This window comes from Mercurialis annua, linkage group LG8 (assembly GCF_937616625.2).
Source record: "Mercurialis annua linkage group LG8, ddMerAnnu1.2, whole genome shotgun sequence".
NCBI classification, from domain to species: Eukaryota; Viridiplantae; Streptophyta; class Magnoliopsida; order Malpighiales; family Euphorbiaceae; genus Mercurialis; species Mercurialis annua.
Genome location: NC_065577.1, coordinates 25,085,854 through 25,102,817, shown reverse-complemented (window position 1 = coordinate 25,102,817; position 16,964 = coordinate 25,085,854). Strand labels below are relative to the sequence as shown.

At 36.5% G+C, this 16,964-nt stretch overlaps 1 protein-coding gene across 1 annotated transcript; it reads left to right on the top strand.

Moving 5' to 3' along the window:
• Positions 1-6,475: 6,475 nt before the first annotated feature.
• Positions 6,476-7,403, top strand: LOC126661764 (uncharacterized). The gene is made up of 3 exons (XM_050355630.1): positions 6,476-6,516; positions 6,892-7,037; positions 7,156-7,403. The coding sequence occupies exons 1-3, from the start codon at positions 6,476-6,478 to the stop codon at positions 7,401-7,403; spliced, it is 435 nt and encodes a 144-aa protein (XP_050211587.1).
• The last annotated feature ends 9,561 nt before the right edge of the window (positions 7,404-16,964 follow it).

The following is a 16,964-nucleotide window of genomic DNA, read 5'->3' as shown; positions in this document are numbered from 1 at the left end:
GTTTTTCTATTATATCATCTTCATCCCTCATCGTCCACCAATTCTTCATGTTCATTATCGTTTTCCAAACAGCATAGTCGTAGTGAATTCACCCCCGTCTGCAACTCGTTCTAACATAACATACATCCAGTTAGATATACTCTCCGAGTATCACGTTAAAATATATCTGTTTAAATGTCTACGAAGTAAATGAACAAATAACGTAGACACTACTAAATTGAAAACTGAAGTCCCACCCCTTCGTCGGTCTTATTTTGTACACATACGGCTGCATGAATTTCAAACAATGTTTTTGTTGCCCATATTTGAAATTTCAATATTTCGTCAATCTTTTCCGACCTGTATGTGTATTATTTATTTAAATCAAATCTTAATCAATAATCAGAACATAAATAATTTGAAACATAAATAATCTGATAAGAAGCTCAGTGCTCTTCTGGTACTTTATGATTTCTCTCAAAGCCACAGTGTTCGGTTGGAAACTTTGTGGCTTCTTCACTCCTCCGGTGGCCGGTGCTGACTTTCTTGCTGGCTTTGTAGCCAGCTGCTTCCTTGGGGCCTTTCCTCCGATCGATCTTCTTGTTGTTTGCTTTGTACGCGCCATTTCAGTTAAATATAAAAGAAATAAAGACTGTTTGGCTGACTGGAAAGTGTGAGAAAGTGAGAGAAAATTGGTGATGTTAAGATTGTTAAGGTTTATTTAATAGGAGAACGAGGAAAATGCGGGAACGGGGAAATTTGGGGAATTTTTTATACTTAGAATGGAGGAAAATAACGAGCCGTTGGATTGAGTGGAAATCTGACGGTCGTCTGTTTTATTGGAGATTGCAATCCGTGTTTATAGTAAATTAGCCAGTAGAATTTGTTTCTTATGGCGGGAATTATTTTGGGTCAAATCAAATCTTAATCAATAATTCATGTCCATGTATGTCCATGTCCATTAGTTGGGATGCAATTGGCGATTTCACTGTGCCTCCACACACGCAGCAACTTGAGATCATGCTGATTACATATCAATGATATCATCGAGTAAGCAGTGAAATTAATTTCACGTTCCGAGGTGCCCTCTTCTTGAAAACTTTGGTACCTGGCTGCAAGAAGTTTTTAATCTATCAGGACTCAGGATTAGTTTTTTGGAAAGAAGTTTTTAATTATATTTATATATTTATAAATACTCTGATGTCTTATGAATAACTTGTTATTCAATTCGGGACATTTCTATAAAAAAAACATTTAATGTAAAAAAGGATCAGACTATATGTAGCAGCTACAATTCGGATATCTTGTAGATACTTCATTAATTGCTGAGTTAGGACTTCCGGACAAGGGGATATTTCATAAATAACAGTATGACTTTTCACTGTACCATGCCCTCTAGAAACTTCAGTAATATTTAACAGTAGTATTATTTTTGGAAAACACATATTTATTTATTTATATAGGGAGGGTCTGAATAAGTAAATGGTTAAGTAATTTATCTACTTGTAGCTTCCCTCGCAGCAGCTTTATGGGACACGACGTCCGGATTAAGAAGTTTGAGCTGTATGAGGTGAAATTCTCATATACGGTTATCGGAGAGGGAGTGGCGCACCTCATGTCCAAAATTTCCTCCATTTTTTTCAAGGTCACTGAGATGTTTTACACCTCAAAAATAAGTGGAGCCACCTTTTTACCGTTCTTTGTCCATTTACCATAGGATGAATGTGATAAAATAAATCCAACGGTGATAAGGATAACCTACCGGCACTAGTTTTTACCGTTCTGACATGTCAACTACGAGCTGCGTGCCCTCATTAATATTATTTGAAATGTCCTTGTAGATGTGCCGTCTAGAACTGTAGTAATCATTAGGAAAATTACCCTCTATATCATAAATTTTGGAACTTTTACAAATATCTACCAGTTAGCTTTGATTATCTACTAATAAAATACGAAAGAGGGATATTTTTGCAAACATTTTAAAAATTGAGATATTTTTCTAAAACAAAACCTTTACAAATCTTACATTTGGATGAAAATTTGACGAATGAGACATTGCCACGTATGTGGGTAAAATGGAGATTCAAAATGGGTCGCTACTGGCATAGTTCCTCTGATGTTTCAGCAGTATCGCCAGCCTTTAATTGAAGACTCCTGGAATTAAGCATTTTGTACTTTGATAGATTGAACTTTGCCTTCTTGCAGGTACCAAAGTTTTCAAGAAGAGGGCACCTAGGTATCGAAATGTCAAATTAATTCCACTCCTTACTCGATGATATGTAATCAGCACGATAATGTATCGTACCTACAATGTATCGTGCATGTACTCGTTTTTTTATCGAGCTCTCTAAAAAAATAAGAAAAGTGGATATATACGGATGCAGGCACTTGTACGTTTTTTATCCATGCGATATCCGTCACGATATGGAACGAAAGGGAATAAAAAAAAGAAATAAAAAAAAAGAGAGGGAAAAAGAAAATAATCAAAAAAAAAAGAAATAAATAAAAATGAAGTAGAAGTAGAAGAGTGTAGATTTCAACTTGACTCTGCACGCGCAGGGGCTTTAAGGGACGTCCAGGGACGAATCTGCGACTCATGATTAATTTTTTGGAAAGAAGTCTTTTTGCAATTTAAACCAATGCTTTCAATTTTTGTATAGCCAAATTGCAATTTCCGGTACAATAATAGCCAAATTGGTGGCCCAAAACATTCAAGTTTAACGTGATTAGGCAAACAGTCACCGTGCATGAATCTGCTGAAGCAAATACTAAATATATACCATTCTTTTTTCCTCTCTTCTGAGCAAAAAATTAATATTGATTGAACAAGCAGCTGGTAACCGTATGTTAATAGTGTAGTGAACAAGCAGGCAACTTCATAACATAACTGACATAACCTAACATTAATGTTGAAGTGAACAACATACATATACAACAGATATAAGAGCAATAATGTAAGCATGTTGAATAATTGAAATTCCGACAGCTTTCATAGGGACATCCTACCCGGATTCGTCTTCTAAAAAGGGCGAAATCTCCCTTGAAGCCCCAGCGTGTGCAGAGTCAGGGTGAAATCTACACCATATCATGGCGGATATCGCCCGGATAACTTATAGAAAAGACATGGACATGGCAACAGAAACGGTTTATATTTATTTTCTGAGTAAGTAAAATCCCCGTTTTTAATTATACAGGACGCAGGGAACCTCATCCCATCATACATGGGGTAAACTACAGTTTGCACTCTACAAATACCTATTGATATCGACTAGATATGCGTTGCTTTCATACATAATTTATAATGAACTATCTTTTCCCGACCAATTGCACAGGAAAGTATTTTCTACAAGGAAAATGCTATTTAACCCACCATTTTGTACCACCTTCTTTAACCCACCTTACGTTGCAGTATTGAATTCGTCCAATTCCCCTCCAAAAGTGTACATCTCACAACTTTTTACTCCAATTCGTGGATTTACGAGAATCTAGTTTACTATAAGGAGATACAAAAGAAATAAGAAAGCTTCCCGGATCTCTTCATGCCAAAAATCAAGTTTCCGGATTGGGATTGCTCCTTCTTCTTACCCTTCCCCGACTCTGAGGCCTGCCCTTCTTCCTTCAACTGCAACCGCAGGGGATCTTTTCACAAGACCTGCTATCCGAACTTTCGTGGAAAGCTGACTCGAATTCCTACAGCTTTCATGGAGAATCCTACCCAGATTCGTCTTCTAAAAGGGCGAAATCTCCAATGCAGATTCACGGTTAAATATACATTATATTCGAAGGATATCGCTTTGTTAAAAAAAGATATGTACAAATGCATGTATCCGTATATATCCAACTCTTTTTATTTTTTAAAGAGTATGATAAAAACAAGTACAAGCACGCCTGGTGTTCCCGGCGTGGTAATCCACTTCACAAATGTCCTTTCCTTCAATAAGATACTCAGCAAATGCAATGCAAAAAGCTCCAGAATCACTGCAAATAAAATAAAATTATAAAGAACAAATAAATTAATAAATAAATAAATAAATTATTTGTGCATGCATTAAGTTATAGAGTAATTTTTAATTTATGGATATTTACCAATTTAAATTTAAGAGTCCACGGTTGATTAATTTACAAAACTATAAGGTGTACAGATGATTAAAAATTAAAAGTTTAGGGTCCACGGTTGTAAACTAAATCCAATCTGAATGTCCACAATTGATTAATAAATTCAATATGAGGGAAAAAAACAGTATTAACTTAAAAGGCGATAATCCAAATTTCAATAAAAACCAAAAGGCGATAATCCACATTCTTACAGAGCAGTATTAATACAAAATGCAAAATAGTATTAACCTAAAAGGTTACAAGTGTTGTTCCATAAGTTTGCGCAAAAAATAGGTCACTCAAGTGTGTCAACCTTCAGTCTGAACCTTCAATCTGTAGAACCTCCAGGGGTTCATCAACTGCTTCAATCCGTATATACCCATATCTTTTTAGTTTTTAAGAGAATGATAAAACGAAGTATAGGCACAACTTGTATCTACTGCCGTTACTTCACTAACGAAGATGATAAGCTCTGCCGGCTGTTCATTTCATACTCCCAATATTTTTCTCATTTGAGAAATAGTAGTATCTTGCGACGACCGCCAGATATGTAATATTACAATCTACGGTATTCTAAAGACGCCTCCGAGTTTTAAATGTTCAACTAGAACTTGAGTGAAACAGATTATCACATAATAATTTGCCACTCTTGGTATACATGCCTGGATGGGCATAAATAGTCGGGCTGCTTTTCGATGATTTCTTATTTGAATTCCTAATCTAATATAGTAGTATGATATTGATATAAGATTATTAACGAAAATTCGTTCAAATATCGTGATATTTATAAAAAAAAAACATTTTGTCGCAATTGATAAATGTTAATTTAGTGGAATTACCGACGGGGTGCCTAGTGGATAAATTTGGCAACGGAAATGGTTTATAATTATTTATCTTCGGAGTAAGTAAAATACATGTTTGATTATTTTACTTTTTACAGGTTTAAATGTACGTCGCTTTTAAAAGTCACGATTTTTTTTCCGGGTAATTCCATAGGTTGCCGTAATATTTTACTTCTATTCGTGGAATTACGAGAATCAAATTACTATACCGAGACATAAAAGATATATGAAAGCTGGCCGGCTCTCCTATTACTATACGGAGACATAATATTTTACTTCTATTCGTGGAATTATCGACGGGGTGTCTAGTTTGGCAACGGAAACGATTCATGATAATTTATCTTCGGAGTTAGTAAAATACATGCTTGTTTATTTTACTTTTCACCGGTCTATATGTACGTCGCTTTTACGAGGTCTATTTTTTTTTTCGGAGTCCGATTGCACTCATCCGAACGTCTCTAGACGTCCATAAGCTTTCGTGGGGGACTGCCTACCCGGATTTGTTTTCTAAAAAGGGTGAAACCTCCCTTGAAGCCCCTGCGTGTGCAGAGCCACGGTGAAATCTACACCATATCATGGCGGATATCGCTCGGATAAAAAACATAATGTTGCTTGTATCCGTATATATCCGCTTTTTTTAGAGAGTTCGATAAAAAAAAAAGAGTACAGGCACACCTGGTAAAAAAAAGTACAGGCCTACTTTTGAATGTAATTGGTAAAGGAGCTCTTATGCTCCATTTAGCAGATTTTGTTTGTAATGCACCTTTGAATTAATACATGGCTGAGAAAAGGTTCTACAAGAATATTAACCATGACCCCCTTATGAAATATTTGTGTGTGTGTTGCATAAATCCAAAAATATCTAATTTTTCCGAATCTTTTTATTTACATCCCAAGCTTTTAAAATTATCAATTTTACTTAATTTTTTTTAAATTTTCAACTTCAGTTGTACCCCTTTTTTCAAATTACGTTCAAACGTGTCCTTCATATTTGACATATAGTCTCATAATTTAGTAAATTTTAATATACTAAGAGCTTATTTAGACTACGAGCCAAATATGAATGACATATTTGATTATTATTTTCATAGTAACAAAATTCCATTTTTAAAAAATGAGTACAATTGAAACTCAAAATTTAAAAATAGAATTGACAAATTTGAAAATTAGGGATATAAATAAAAAAAAAGTCAAAAGGTGGAATATTTTTATATGATTAGGCCTTTATCTTATACATTGGTTGTGCCATATTATATTTACAACAAGCCGAAGAACATTTGCGATAGAGAATTTTTTAATTATTGTTTACTATCTACGGGTTATTCTAGCTATAGGAAAAGGCCATAAATTTGCTACCAGATAGAAAGGCTACCTTTATTATCAAAGTGAATTTATAAAGTGAATTTGAACAAGTGAACAACTAGAAATTCATGTTTTACCTTTTTATGGATATGAAAAGCGAATATAACTGTAGTCAAGCCACGTCAGCCCCACAACACAAGAGTATTAACTACCGAATTCAGATTCTGGGGAGTGGCTCCGCCCCTATTTAATACGATATGGCAAGTGACTGTAGACGACAAGCCGTCTACAAGCTGCAGTAAACATTTAAAAGACTTGTTCCGGCATAGATCTTCTAGTATTAGTACGTCAGTGGAAATTTCAAGACTATGAGTTCCGTCTAGTCTACTACCCACCGGTTCTCTGCATCACCATTAATAATGAATGCAATGCATTCAAAAGTTAAAAGAGAAAAACCTAATAAAGGTGTGTTAAAATATATGGGATATTTGTTAGACACGGATACATGCAAGTGTACATTGTTTATCTATCAGTTATTTGTTGGTCATGATGTGGATATTACAATGACTCTGCACCAGGAAGATTTTGCCCTTTTTAGAATACTAATCGGAAAATTTGAAAATTGTTTTATACTCTTAGATCATACGGTGGTTTTTTCTTTGAAAATTTGAAGGCACTATTTGTACGGTGCAACTTGTGAGGTCTTTGCTCATCATAAGAGTCTAAAGTACATCTTTAATCAGCGTGAGTTGAATCTGAGACAGCGAAGATGGTTAGAGTTACTGAAGGACTGCGATTGTTCCATTCAGTACCATCCGGGTAAGGCTAATATGGTTAGCCGATGCTTTGAGTTGTAAGTCTTCGGGCAGTTTGGCTCATATTTATGAGGTTGGGCGTATACCCATGGTTTGCGAGTGGCATAGTTTGTTGGCTTCAGGTTTCAGTTTTCAGGTTTCTCAAGGTGGCAGTTTGTTAGCACACTTGCAAGTGAAACCATTTTTTATTGATAAGATTAAAGCTTTACAAGCTGAAGATCCACAATTGAAACAAATTATGGATGAGGTTCTTCAGGATGGGAATTCTGACTTTCTGATTGTGGATGGAGTTTTCAGTTATGGTTCTAGACTGTGCGTTCCAGTTTCCGATGGCCTGAGAGACAAGATTCTAGAGGAAGCGCATAATTAAGCCTATTGTGTTCATCCGAGTTCTACTAAGATGTAGCATGATCTCAAGGGTACGTATTAGTGGAGCAGAATGAAAAAGGGCGCGAGATTCTTTGCTTCTAATAAGACTAGTCAAACTGTTTTATACTCTTAGATCATAGTAAAATTAGTTTATCTTTCATGGTTTATTCATACTTTATATATTCAAAATATAACAACTCTAACTACCCTTCTTAAATACTTTATCTTTCTTCTAAAATTGATTGCAGTTTGTCCTCGAAGGTTTTTTTTGCATTATAAAGTTATTGTCTAGGTATACTTACATTAAAAACAAATTGGTTTAAAATGACTCAGTTTCTCATTTGAAATAATCTGCTTTAAACCTTTTAAAACACCTGCATAATTGTGCACTAGGGTTGTAACGGCCCAATATCTCGGATCGAGAACGACACTATAGAATGGGAGCGGTATTTAAACATATTGTAATATACTTGCATCATATATAAAAAAACAGTATTTAAGTAATCACATTATAGGGCATATGTTTGCCTCATATATCATAATTTGCCAGTTCCATATACATATATATCGGTAACATAAAATGTCACTACCTAATTTCAGAGATCGTGACCGGCGCTAGGGTATGGGTATGGTAGTACCAAAACCCGTAGCTAGTCTCGCGGATAAACATACAAACATACAAAACCTGCAAGAAACCAATGCTCGGGGGCAACCGAGACTCCAACCTAAGTCTAACAACAATTATATTACCAAATGCTCGGCTCAATCTGAGACTCCAACAATATACCAATTATATAAATAAACCAAATCAGTATAAGACATAAAGTGTAAAGACATACTAGTAGTACTGTGGTCTAATGTGTAAATAAGCCCGATAACTTTATTTAAAACAAAATGTAAGCCTCGGAGGAAATCAACAAAGATGGAGGTTCAACACGCTACAAAATCATAAACCTGGAAATGGGGGAAAACAACGGGGTCAGATATACTGAGATGAGCTCATACAACAATTTACATTTATTAAGTAAAAACCTTTAAAACCTTAAAGCAATTTCGTACATATATATATAACATAATGGAAACAGTATTGGAATGATCCTAGCATAAGTGTGGCGTGTCACACCGATTCCCAAAGTGGACATGAACAAATTCTCGTCAAATCCCAGCATAAGAAAGACATTAGTCTGCCGATCCTATAGTACTTACTAGTTCACGAAGTCTCGATACGAGCCTATCGAGTAGCTTGTTCCAATCCAGATCCATAATGACTTAAAACCAGTTCGTAAACATTTATATATTAAAATACACAATTTACTTAATAAAGCGATAAATAGAGATATAAATTCACTACTTGCGAATCCACATGAAACACTAGAAAGCAACTAAACCTGCTCCGACTTTGAAGCATGAACAAACGACGAGTCTAGAAACAAAGCATAGTTTAAAATCAACTCAACTCCTAACTATAAGTAGACACCACATAGGACCAGTATCACAACCCACAGTCCAAAGTATAAGCTAAAGCATAACTATCAACGTAAACATTCCATAGCCAAAGTAATACCATAGTCAAATAATAAGTTAAGCCTAATTGAGTTCCCTATTGAAAACATAATCCGGAGCTCATATAACTAAGTTTAAAATATTAAATCTAGATTAAAGTCCCAAGATACTGAGTTAGCCGAGTCATCAAAGCCGCTCAACTTCTTCTCATATGTCGGGCGATCCATGTTTAACCCGACCAAACATTACCAAGTTATAAATAAATGTTTAAAATCTGGAATCAAATAATAATTCAAACTAAGTTTGAAAAACAAGAAACTTAATATCGCTTAACCAACAATTAATTAACACATAACAAGTGTTTGATGAAATACACAATAATCCAACATGAAATGAACACCATAAACCAAGTATAACATTACTATAAAAATATTATACAAAACAGCCATAACTTTTAGAATAAGCCAAAATAGTTTATATGCATTCATCCACATGCCAACTTAATTAAAAATCACCAAACTTAAACTCCAAACATCAATAAATAGTTCAACATTTAAGAATCGCAAAAATGGACAAAATAACCCTATAACATACTTGGTAATTCTAAAAAATCCACAAATTACAATATCCAAAACAAATCCATTATTTTAAACCACTTATGAACTTCCAAATGGGTAACGCAATTCGGATACAAAAATCAATCTAAAGCATATGAATCAACGGTACAAGGTATAACAATATAATACATCAATAATCAAATCTCATAACCTCCTTAACTTTAATCCACAACATTGGAAATCAAACAACAACCTCACGGTAAAATTTAAAATGGGTAGCCCTAACATTCAATCCAATTGAAACCATAAATTTCATAAACGATTCAAATCAAAAGAGTATAATCAATTACAACAATTACCCAACAAGTATAGATAATGAAATATGGCATACCAATCATATATCATAAACAAAACAGCCCATATATATCCAATTACATGCCACAACAACCAACATCAAGATATGAAATCCAAACGATAACCACAACACATATGATTCGCAACAATTGAGAAGAGAAAGGATTAATTACCTTAGCAATCCAAAAGAGTAAGGAAAACTGAATAATGATATGGATCTATTGCTACAACAATGAAACCAAAGGACCAAATGAATACTCAAACAATTCAATCGCATAAACCATGAATTGGAATGATGAAATGAAGATTAAAACACTTACCAAATGATTGAGAGCACAGATGATTGATGCAACATTAAAGGCAATGAGTGCCTAAATGAAAATAGGGGTTTGTGGTCGAGTGGGGGCTGAGGGAAAGAAGAAAAACGATTTTAGGGTTTTTATTTTGCATAAGGCACAACTCAGCTTTTTAATGCAGTTTTTCCGCATTAGACGATTGTCTGGCAGCTCGTCTAGCTCACGCAGAATTTCAGTAAAAGACAAACGATCGTCTGTCCTCCATAGACTATTGTCTATATCTTGAAAAGATGATCCAACCGACTAGTGTTTAGTAAAATCTCTCTGGAACAACACATCCAAACAGTGGCCTGATCCGACGATGCAATTGGGAGATATGGACGTTTTACTAAAGCATGACAGATTTGAAAACATGCGAACATTGTTTCGGTAGAACTCAAAAATAAATCAAATCATCATAAGGTACTTTAAGACTAAACGGATGCCCATATGTCACCCATCAAGACACAATCAATGTATCTCATATGCTATTCCCAACACATAACAATTCGAAATAAGTCAATAAGACAACGAGAACATGAAGGAAAAGTACGGGCATTACATTCTCCCCAACTTAGAAACAAAACCGTCCTCGATTTTGAAACAAGCGTCTCAATCAAAACATTAAACATAGCGCACAAAAAAAACAATACATAACAACAAACTTAACGTACTTCAAGGAAAAAGAAAGGACAACGTAGCATATCAGAATTCCTCTCCCAAGTACACTCCTCAACCGAGTGATTAAGCCACAACCCTTAACCATAGGAAATCCCTTCATATCAACTTCCACACTTGCGCAATCACAACTCAACAAGTTGCTTCTCACATAAAATATCATACCACCATTCACATACTTCTAATAATCTCATACGGTCATAGTAACCACAATGCTGACTCTTCTGAACATCAAAATGAACAACACCTAACATACGTGTTACTTGGAAGGTCAAACACATATAAGCGCAAATTACGAGTCTAAAAGCTCGATACTCCAAACACTTCCTCGAATTAACAAAATTTCGAACCAACAAAATTGTCTAACTGTGCATCACGAATGACGCTCTGCATAGGTGATCTTTTTAAAAAACTAGTTCGAGTCTTCCCGACTGCAAAAGTAACACTATCCAGGTACAAGAACAAGCCCGAAACTCAAATTGTATTTCATCCAACAACAATGTCCATCAATTCAAATTGGATAACACTGAAGATCACAAACTTATATAAATCCTGCATTCCTTGGCACTTCTACTTATAACAACTCAACACCAAAGAATCCTTATCAAATTACTTGATACAATCATTTTACAAATGAGTAATACAATGCAACATTAATAACTGAATTAGTCGAATAATTAGGACCTAGATCGAACTCATTAAACTTCCTAAATCTCACGAACCATAGAGCACAAAAATCACCCATTGTCACTTTTTAAAGATAATGCAAAATCAACTCATGCTAACACAATTTCCAAATTTATAAGTATCACTTTATCTAGAATAACTCCTTAATCATATACTAATAAAATCCTCAGCCCCGTAGCTATCTATGGTGACTTAACATTAGCATAAACATCTCAAAATATATTATACGGATTTAATGTCGCAAACAAAAAAACAATATATACCACCACCAATTAAGTAATAACCAAAATTTCAGACAATAAAACACCTTAAACAAAAGCATCGACCAACCCACCTTATTGTCGAAATCTATTATTCATGATCTTCCGATCAACAATTCAAATATGTAAGTCAAAAACAATTCTTAAAATTATTTCGTAACTTAACTATAACCTCGTGTACAACAAAAGATGCTTGAATTCCAGATCACAAAACATTGGACACAACAACATAAACTCCCCAATTTTCAAAATTAAAAACAAACAATCGTGGAAAAGTCCTCCATATTATGTACGTATCGATGTTTTAAAACTTTCAAAATCTGAAGTCGTAGTTAAATCTCACTTTCAAATAAAATCACGAATTTATAAAATAGTTTAACCAGAAAAATTTGTTATCCTTTTTTTAAATCAAGCTCGAATAAAATTTCATCTCTTTCTTTAATAGGTAAAAATTTTATAATGAAAATCTCTCCGTTTCCAAAAATATTTTATATAAATATATCAAAATAATTCGACTAAAATTGCATCTGTATAAACAAAACATCCTTTAAAATCACAATGTATACACACACGTGGAGCATAACCAAATTACTTAATCCATCACTCCTCAAATCATAAATCGGAAGCTATCTCGTAAGCCTTTAAATCCAACATTAAGATCTTATCACACTTATTAAAGCAATATCTCGAGTGCAACCTCAAACCATTAATATTTCTACGAAGCACAATATTCTGATAATATAACCCGATCTTTTACAACGTAATCATCTTTAATTCATCACTATCATCACAAAGGATTTTTCTAACTACCCTTCGGTAAAATTTCAAAATCATTTGAAATTCAACAACTTTTTTTTTATTTTCTTAATCACAATATGACCCGCGAGTTCGTTTCAAAACATCTTTCTCAAATACACTTTATTAATAAAAATTTCTTTTACATGATTGTGCGCCAAGATGACTACACCTCTCATTTCCAAAGAGTTGCATCCAACCCGAATCATTCAATGTACATGATGCATGTACCAATTATTTCTTTTTCTTTTATTTAGTGAACATATTTAATGCTCGATGCAGTTCATATTCGTGACATTCAAATGCATGTTTATGATATGTCTGCAGGTGATACTGACTTTATTCTTCTCCTGGTCGTCTTGTGCGGCTGATTTTGTTTTTTTACCCTTTATGGAGCAGGTTTTTTGGGGGAGTTTCATACTTTCTTGAGATTGGAGCAATCTTCCTCGTATATTGGTGGCTTGCTTGTGTTGAGTTTAATAGAACTTCTCAACCCAAAGTTGTAAGGAGGTTCGGCAGGGTGACCGGTGCGATTTTATTTTGTCTTGTATGTTGTTCCTGGGTTATTCCTGTGCTTTTTGTAGCATGTTTTTGTTGTTTGGTTTTGTTTAACCCACGCAAAACAGGCTATAAAGAAGCTCAAGAGATTCCATGTTTTGCGTGAGCTGGAACATCCTTTGTATACGCATCTTCTCTTCTTCACTTCTGGGTTCTCCCTCGTTTGTGTTTTTCTGTTTGCCTTCTGGAGTTCCTCCTTTGCTTTTCATAGCTTGTCTGGGTTGATTGGTTTGGATCAACCCAGCCCAAGCAAGCTATAAAATATTCAGGGAGACCCCATGCATGTGTCTATTTTGCACCAGGTTTCTTCTTTCTTCTTCCTATTTTATAATTTCATATGGTAGTGTGTTTATAGCTGTCATGTCTTTTGGAGTTTTTCCTCGTTTCTCACGCGTTGTGCTTCTCTCTTCTCATTTCTTTTGACGGTTGAATTGCTTGTGCCTCTTCGATTCTAGCGCTGAAGTGGTTATAGTTTCTTTATTACTATTTATTAATTCTGCGTTTTCCCTTTTTACCCTTTTGTTTTATCTTTTGCCTTCTTGGGAAAGTTTATAAATAACTCTTCTTTTTTGTATTTCTTTTCTTTGTTTCTTTCGTGATTTTTCATTTTCATCTCTCTATTGACGTCGCTTTCTCTTTTCATTTTCATGGCTAAGAACATCTTTGATGCGATGGACGTTGGTCTTCTTAGTGATGATGAGGGCATTGCTAATGTCAGCCTTCCTTTAATTGATCGTCCGACAACCCCGTTTATCTCTCTTCTGTTGGATAATGAAGATGGGCCCCAGGCTAGTGATCCTGTTCCTTCTACTGCGGCTGCCTCTCTGGCTTCCCTTCCCGCAGTTTTTCCCGTTATTACCTCGCCTGGGGCTCTTACTTCTGTTGCTACCAATTCTGTGTCGGTGGTGGTGGTATCCTCTCCGGCTGCTGCATCTTTAGTGTCTCTTCCTTCAGCTTCTTCCGAAGGTAGTCGGAAGCGTCCTACTACTGGTCCTCCGAATTTCTCTTTGGAGGATGTGTCCTGCCCTCATCGAGACGTACCTCACTACACCTTTGTGTTGAAGGGTAGTGCTGTCGACCGGGACTGCTTTATTCTTCCGAAGTGGGCTCCTCTTAACTCCAACTACATCCGGAATTCCGTTTCGGGGTATCTCCGGAGTCAATATCCATTGTCTATGGCTGGGCAGGACCTTGGCGTGAGGGATTCACCGTCCATTTATGCTACCTGTTTCCGCCTTTTTGATGAAGTCTGTCGGCTAAAGGACGATCAGACTCGTCTTTCTAATTTCAAGAATTCTCGGACGAGGTTGACGCTCAATTTGAGCAGATGTCTGCGGCCCTGGCTCAGTTTCAGGAGGCGCATAGGCGGCAATCAAATGAGATCCTTCTTTTGAAGGCTTCAAAGGAGTCTTTGAGGAACGATCTTGGTGAGAAGATTGTTCTCGCGACCTTTCTGGAGAAGCAGCTTGACCAGAGGAGTAAGCAGGTGGAATCTCTGCAGCATTCTCTTCGTCAGCCTGAGGATCGTATTACGGACCTTGAGGTTGCGCTGAATAATGTTCGCTTAGATCGGGCAGAAGTGGAGGCGGAACGTTTTGCCTAGAGTTGCAAGGCCGGACCTTAGAGAATCAACCGGGGGAGGCTACTGGTGTAGTTCCTTTAATGTTTCAAAAGTATCCCCGATCTATCAGGTCGGTTATTTTGAGGGACTATCTGATGGCAGATCTCTCCTTTCTTTATGTTGATCTGGTCCGGTTTCCTGACTAATTTCTCTCTGCCTTGTCCATGCAGAAGTCTCAGTTTGAGGCGCTGGTGGGTGCATGTCCTTCGTCCGAGGTTGTGCCTCTGTCTTCTTCCTCGGTTGTTGCCTTGCCTTCTCCTGTGCCTATTTCTAGCATTTCTTCGCCACTGTTAATTTAAGGCGTGCCTCCTTTTCCCCCTCTTTGTTTTGTTATATTTCTTTTATTTATTTATTATGTATTTTTTTGTAACGTTGGAGAGTGTGGCCTCCTCTTATGCCGCACGTGTTTTAATAATACTACTTTTTTTGTCGTGTCTCTTTATTTGTTTTCTCGTGTTGCCTTTGCCGTTTATGCTGCTTGTAATATTTTCGCTGATTTTTCTGGTTTCTTGCTTGCTTGCTCGTTGTCGATTCATGTTGTTGTTGTGTTGTAGTTGTTATTTTGGGAGATATATTTATCCTTTTTATTTGGCCATTGCCTTAATGAGACATGTATCTCATTTATTTTTGGTCGTCGCCTTAAGAGGTCTGTTCCTCTTTTGTTTGGCCGTTGCCTTAGGAGATATGTATCTCTGTTGTCGCTTTTTATGTGTATTTGTTTACATCTTCGAATTTTGCTGTTGCTTTTAATTTGCATTTTGGTACTTTATCAGAAAGAGAACTTTGATTATACTGAAATGGACATGGATGTGCTTATGTATCAAAAAATGAAGGTTATTATCTTTATCTCTTTGGCCTTCGTTCTTTGACCTTATTCTTGTGGTCACTTTACCCTTCCGTCTCTTTCATGGCGATAGTGTAGCATTTGGCTGCTATCTCCTGGTCTCCCTTCACATTAATTACTCCTCCTGAGGTTGGTATCTTCATTACCACGTAGCAGATGCCGGTGATTGCTCTGAGTCATATAGGAACGGCCTTCCCAGTATTCCATGATAGGCTACTGGCATGTCCATGACTGAAAACAGTGTTTTGATTTCCTTTGCTTCTTTTTCTCCCTCCCGAACTCTATCATTAGTTCCGCCAGTCCTCTGGGTTGGATAGGAGTTCCTCCGAGTCCCATAATCGGCACCAGACAGTGTTTGAGTTTTCCAAGTTCTCCTCCAATCCTTTTCTATGTTTCCCATGTCATCAGGTTTACTGCACTTCCCTCATCAATAAGCAGCTTCATTACCAAGAAATTGTTGGTGATTGCTTCTATTACCAACACGTCGTTGTGTGGCCCTTTCACGTGCAGTCCATCGTCCGCTGAGAAGGTGATGACCTTTGCTATTTCTCCTTTTCCTCCAGCTTGCTCAGCTACATGCATTATCTCGGCTCTCGGTCTTTTCCTTCCTTCTCTTGCGCCTTTTCCGCCCATAATGATGTTAGCGACTCCCTTGACGTCCCTCTTTCTTCCTCTTTCTTCTTCCTTTTTCTCTTCTTTGTCTACTCCTTCCTTTCGCTGCTCCTTTTCTTCTTTATTGTTTGTGAATTTCCTTAGTGCTCTTGATTCAATTAGCTTCTCTATTTCCTTTTTCAGGTCGTAGCATTCCTCTACATCGTGCCCATAGTCCTCGTGAAACTTGTAGTGCCGGTTTTCATCTCTCGTTCCAGTTCTGTGGATCATCTTTCTTGGCCATGTTACTGGCATTCTGCTTTCTTTGACCCACATAAGGACGTTCGCTCTTGTAGTATTTAGTTGCGTGAATGCCTCTGTTCTGTCGTCGTACCTTGATCAGTGATCATGGGAATACCTGCTGTCGATCCCCCAGTGGTTATTTTCCTCATAGGGTTTGTACCTGCCAATACATCGATGACTCGTGCTATGATCCTTTCGTGAGTGCGAGGATTGTCTTGGAGAGGCGCTTCTCCTGCTTTCCTCCTTTCTTGGCGCGTCATTTGTTTTTTGTCTCCTTCCGTCATCTACATTGATACATTTCTGAGCCACCGCCATTATCTCCTGATATGTTTTTGGTTTCTTCGAGCTTATCTTGTCTTCTAGTACTCATATGCTTATTTCCTTCTTTAGAGCTTGCACCACTGTGTCGTTGTTTAGGTCCTCGATTTTCATAGCCTCGTTGTTGAATCTTTTGATATATGCTCTGAGTGTTTCCC

What these genes read in the sequence shown, in the direction of transcription:
- LOC126661764 (XM_050355630.1), top strand. Translation starts at nt 6,476, where the DNA reads ATGGCAAGTGACTGTAGACGACAAGCCGTCTACAAGCTGCA. An exon ending in CAAGCCGTCTACAAGCTGCA is followed by an intron (nt 6,517 to 6,891) that starts GTAAACATTTAA and finishes GAAAATTTGAAG; the next exon opens with GCACTATTTGTACGGTGCAA. An exon ending in TTCCATTCAGTACCATCCGG is followed by an intron (nt 7,038 to 7,155) that starts GTAAGGCTAATA and finishes TGTTGGCTTCAG; the next exon opens with GTTTCAGTTTTCAGGTTTCT.